At 36.9% G+C, this 6,000-nt stretch overlaps 1 protein-coding gene across 3 annotated transcripts in view; it reads left to right on the plus strand.

Annotated features, from left to right (window-relative positions):
* Positions 1-5,740, plus strand: part of NRP1 (neuropilin 1) — a 108,783-nt gene extending 103,043 nt beyond the window's left edge. For all 3 annotated transcript variants that reach the window (XM_021386101.1, XM_021386102.1, XM_021386103.1), the window contains exons 17-18: positions 759-815; positions 2,060-5,740. In XM_021386101.1, coding sequence (XP_021241776.1) covers positions 759-815; positions 2,060-2,346 — 344 coding nt within the window. In that variant the 3' untranslated portion in view covers positions 2,347-5,740. The remainder of the gene's footprint in view (positions 1-758; positions 816-2,059) is intronic.

The raw sequence follows: 6,000 nt of genomic DNA on the forward strand, positions 1-6,000 counted from the left end.
TGAGTTGGCAGCACAACTGAGAACAATGATAGAGGCTGTTCCTCACCCTTTGTGGCTAACAGCCATTTGAGGATAACATGACAGGCTTCAACTACATGGTAATTTCAGAGCTGAATAAGACTGCGCAGTCTCTTCATTGTGCAGTCCGTCTCCTCGATTCATCCAGTGGCACAAGTAAATGTTACCAGGAAAGAGAGTCAGGGCACACCACCTGGTCCTCCTGCGGTGTCTTCAGTGCCAAGCAAGATGCTGGGACCACAGTGATCGCATTGATCTGACTGAAATGAGAGAGGAAAGTAACTTATTTCCTATCTCCTGCTTTCAGATACACAAACTCAATGGTGAGCAGGAATTTTGGCCTTTGTGAGCTAAAGCTCATTCAGCAGCCCAAACACAAATGGTCTTGCTGCAGTTCTTCTGATTAACTGTGCCTTCACTGATGAAGTGTTACAGAATTGGGCTCCAAAATTGTAAATACAATGAATGAGATGCTAATTTATCACACTGATTTCTCTTTTGTAGGCATGGAAAACCCCTGCTGATAACTCTAAAACTGTGCCAAGATAGGGTGGAGAGGAGTTTTTAAATCTTTCTTTTTTCTCCATTAATTTTCAGAGCCCATCATAATGAACAATTCTGTCAAGCTGACATAATGATGCTCTGACACAGAAAAATCTGCTATACCATTATTGCCAGCATGATAGTCAATCAGTGTTTGTAACCCTAATAATCAATGTCAATTCTCTTTGCTTCATTAGAATCAACTGATGTGGAGAGTGAAATAGATGAAGAAGACCCAGAAAGTAATCAAACAGGTAAAAATTATGCTATTGTTACAAGGAAATGAATTAAAATATGTATTTTCATGTGAATTTGTATATACTGTTTCTTTATTTATGGATTGGTTCTCTTAACTGCATGTGGTACTAAGTTCTTTTTACTTATCTAGATCAGATACTTAGAAGGCTTATATTTATACTAAGGATTTCATAGTTTTATTCTTCTATGCCATATAATCTTATGGATTTTCTATCATTTATAACTATTCAAAAACTTCAAATTTTGTTTATCTGTATTTGTTGCATTGTATACATATATATGCACACACACACTACAGATCGCTAATATTTTTTTTATCTAGAAGGCATGCCCACAGGTGAAGGAAAAGCTATCACTGTATTTTATGTCTCATGTGGTGTCTAGGTAATTAGGCTCAAAACTCTTCAGGCTAATCATTTCTCAGACCTTGCTGAAAATGTCATTTTATAACCAGTCTACCAAAGCATTATCGCTTTCAATGATGATAGCTGTAAATGGATCATTAAATAGATCATAATTGTCATATTGTCCCAGTAATAAAATACAGTCGCATTTTTCAAGCAAAGAGCTTCATTTTTTTTTCTGTTACAGTCAACAAGATTATCACTGGGTTTAGTGAAAGCAGAATTCATCCAGAAATACTTCTTTGCCTTTCTTGCAACAATTAGCAAGTTTTATAAGCTTAGCATATCTCCTTAATAAACTGAGTTGAGGGAAAACATTGTGATATCCAGTGAATATTTTACACAAGGAGGCAGAGTGCTCTTCTGTGTCAGTTCTGTCACTATCCCCATTTCAAGGTCCATTCTTGAAACCGGTGAAGTGGAGACAGACTCAAACTGACTGAAGGCTCCTGATTGATTTCTAAGACTGTAAACATTCACACTGAGCTGTGTAATATTTAATTAACGTTTTGGAGCAAAATACTGCAGACAAGCAAAATATAACCAAAAGGTCTGGTTATTCATTCCCCAGCCTCCCACATAAGTCAAGGTAGAATCAGACCCCTGCTACCATGCAACAGATTTAATGACTAGAGGACAGTATGAAGAAATCAACAACTATTTAAGCCACATTATAGTTTCCAGCTATTTATGACTACTTGTTAGAAGCTAGGTTTTCAAATTATGTAGTGATTTATGCCAAATGCTTGATATCCCTTCTCCAAATGTCCAACTCATCAAACAAAGCTCTGACTGGAATCAGTTCTGAACATTTTGCAACTCTTACTCTATTTCAGGGTTTACTCCTTCATACCATACAGATGAGGACTACGATGACATATCCAGGAAACCAGGAAATGTCCTGAAGACGCTAGACCCAATTCTTATTACCATCATAGCCATGAGCGCACTTGGGGTGCTTTTAGGAGCCATTTGTGGAGTTGTCCTGTACTGTGCCTGTTGGCACAATGGTATGTCAGAGAGGAACTTGTCTGCACTGGAGAATTACAATTTTGAGCTGGTCGATGGTGTAAAACTGAAGAAAGATAAACTAAACACACAGAATTCTTACTCAGAAGCATGAAGGTATAAAGCAACTTGAGAAGTTTCAGAGAATCGTGATGGAAGGACATAGCTCGGTCGTGCTGGGGAACTGTTGATCATCTTTTACTGTACAGGCTGGAAAGTGCATTGATGACACTGAGCCAAGCTTTTCTCAGGAGCTTCAACGAGTGTGTAACCGATAAACATGGACAACAATCTGTGTTAACAATCTGAATCATGTACAGTCTGCTTTTTCTGTTGGTTTTATTTGAAATAATCAAATGCTGGTGTTGAGACCAAGTATGATTGACTTCTAGTTCATTTTGTCTTTCTTTCTCTCCCTCTCTTTTGTTTTCCGTTAATGGGTAATTTTCTTTTTACTGTGCAAAATCCAAGATGCTGTCACAAAATGTATTCAGTGGGGTCCTTTGGATGGACATGCTGTCTGTAGCTCAGTGCCCAGAAATTATTGGAGTAACAGCAATTTAGTGGACTCCTGCACCTGTATTTGTGTATAATTGCTCGTGTTGTGCATAGACAAAGAAGGGTTAGGATGTTTTTGAAAGTACTGCTGCATCAGTACCAATATAGTGTGTCAGCTCTGTTTACAAAGCAATACAGGCAAATTTTATTGATGTTTTTCAGTGTTGTACTAAATTTTGTGCTTGTGACTCCATAAAGAGTATGTGCCATCATCAGACACAACTGGTAACCGAGTATACTGCCTAAAATCTAAACAAAAAAGTCCTTGGCACTGGCTAGTGTATGTCCTCTCAAGTGCCTTTTTGTTTGTACTGCTTCTCATTGTGTTAACATTGACTACAGCCCTGCTTCTTTCCAATTATGCCCTTGTCTTTAATCATATTCTGATGGCTCACTGAATAAAAGAAAACTATATTTTAGTGTAAGAGAGTAGCCTCGGCAAGGCAAGGGCTAATCAGACCACCTGGCTCGATTGTTCTGCTTTCTGTATTTCTGTATTTCAACTTCACGTCTCTTGACCCTTTTGTATAAAGCTGCAATATCCCCTTTTATTGTTCTTTCATATAGAATGTATTTTCAAATGTAAAATCTCTCTACCTTTCTCTTCTTGTTCTCTCTCTTTATCTCTCTGAGTAGATTGCATAAACATTTGCCATTGCCAAGGAAAGAAATCTGCAGCTTTAACTTGCTGGTAATGGCAAAAGATTTTACTAGAGTTTGTGTTAAAAAATAAGGGAAAATTCTTAACTTTACCCTCCGAAGTCGAACTTTGGGTTTCTTCTTAACGGCATAAAGTGACAGTATCTTTTTTCCTGAAGTCATGAAACATGCCTTTTATCCTAAATGACTTGCTTGTTAATTACACTAGGGAAATGAATTCCGCACTGAAAAGATTACCTTTAAAACAAGAAGCTTTCTTCCTCCTGCCCCTACCTGAACCAGAGTTCTCTTCTCTCAGTAAACCTTCATTTTCATGCTAATCAGTGCTAACTGGGCTTGCACATGGGTACTGAGGGCAGAATAAAATCCCACAGTGTATGTAGGCGATGTCATTACTGTTCTGTTATGTCCCACTGGCATTTCCTACCAGGAGGTTTCTGTTTGACCGAAAGTGTAGATAGTGATAGATTTGGTGAGCAAAGCTAATTTTAGCTGTCAGGAAAAAGTACTCAACAATTATGTGGCATTTTTTAATATTTCATACACATTATTGAAAAAAATAATATCCAGCGGCTAATGCAGCCAGTCTGACAAGGTAAAAAGAAATAAAATCATGCTGTGCTTGGAGGAGCTGCCTGCAGTGATCAGGATGCAGAACAGTCAGAGCTGGGGGGCTTCAACCTATGCAAACCTGGAGAAAGGACCATTCTGGAAAGAGCTGCACTCCTCTTCTTCCTCACTGGAATCCCTCTGTAGAGCCAGGGAAGAGGCCGTGATTTTTGCAGTTAGTCTTTTCCAAAATTGATTTTGTACGTAAGCAATGAAATATCCTGCCCAGGATTAGGACTATGAAAGGGATAATTCAGCCCTGAATTACTAGATCAACAAAATCCACCCTTGTTTATCAGTTAAATGTTTTAAAGCATGTCATGTAACCAATACTAATCACAAAACAGAAACTAATCACAAAACAAAATCCTGCGGAAAATCCACCACTAACTTAGAAATTGAAAAAGAGGGAGGGAAACTGAAGGTAAAAAACACAAGTTGTGTTGTTGAAAATATTTTAGAGGAAGACTCAGTAGAAAAAGCAGTGGGCGGTTGCTACTTCAAAAGACTGATGAAAGCAGAGACTATAGTGAATATTCAAATACATGCTTCAGGTCATCACGCCTTTGCCTAAATTGGAAGAGTTGCCTTCCCAGGCTCTAGGCCTCAGGTCCTCTAGAAGGTGAGACAGAGCACCTGTAACTTAAAAGTCAAGCCCAATAGTTAGACCACGAAATGGTCCAAGTGCCAAGCTCGCTTTGACAGAGGCAGAATTTTCATTTGCATCGAACAATATAAGCTGACAACTGCGGTATTGCAGCAGCTAATTAATTAACCCAAAGAAAAGAAAGGATTTTTTTTAATTATTTTAGGACCCCACCATGTGATTCACTTGTGTTAGAATCTGCTCTCCTTATTTCTAAACACTTCTAATTCACTGGCATGACTGAGAGTTACGTATATATTGCCTTGAAGAGAAGATCTGGGGAGCCCAGGCCCAAAACTTCTTGAAATATTCCCATGGATTTCAATAGATTCTGGACCAGCTCTTGGTCTTAGTCCGTTTGAACAGTAAAGCTGATGGTTGGTTGTGTGGTGTGTTTCCTTTATTCTTTTAACAGACTGAGAATGGTAAATATAAAAAAGAATGGTATCTCCTTTGTAGTCTTCAGACCTTACTATGATAATGAGGATCTAGCACTGAAGATTTGATTTCTCTGAAGGTAATAGAATGAAAGTTGCCCTCCAAAAAAGGAAAAATGATACTGCAACTTTACATTGAAAAGTATCTTGCACTGATAAATATATTTAAAAAAATATATGTTTATAAAGTTATTAATTTGTAAAGGCAGTGTTACAAAATGTTCAGTTTATATTGTTTTAGATTGTTTCATAATTTTTAAAGTGTAAAATAACATATTTTTTTCTTTATTGAAAAACTATAAAAATCTTCTGTAGTAAAATGATTTCATTTTACTGGTATATTATTGCTTCATGTTTTGTACCATCATAAAACTTTGTGCAAATTTTTTTTACAGAAATTTTTATTTTCTATGACAATATGACACTTGTAAATTGTTGTTTCAAAATTAACAGCAAAGCCTTAACTTTAAATGACATTTGTATTCTCAGACACTGAGTAGCATAAAAAAAATCACATAGAACTGAACTGTAACTTAAATTTCCAAACTATGACTACTACATTCCAAAGAAACAGTTGAATTAAACATTTTCATAAAATATCCCATACCTGATGTATTTTATTATACCAAAACACATTTGTTTTATGAAATGTCTGTTTAGCATCTTGCAACAAGCACAACATTTTAATCATGGTTAAATTTGTTTCAAGGCAATTAGTTAGAATAAAAATTAGGATGTATCTTGCTAGGTTTAGGAGCTTCCTAAACTTAAGCTTCTAGTCTCATCCAGTTGTCTCAACTATCCTTATACACAGTGGACAGATAGACACCTTGGTAGGAGAGCTCATTGTTTAGGATGG

The sequence above is a fragment of the Numida meleagris genome, chromosome 2, assembly GCF_002078875.1.
Source record: "Numida meleagris isolate 19003 breed g44 Domestic line chromosome 2, NumMel1.0, whole genome shotgun sequence".
Lineage (NCBI taxonomy): Eukaryota > Metazoa > Chordata > Aves > Galliformes > Numididae > Numida > Numida meleagris.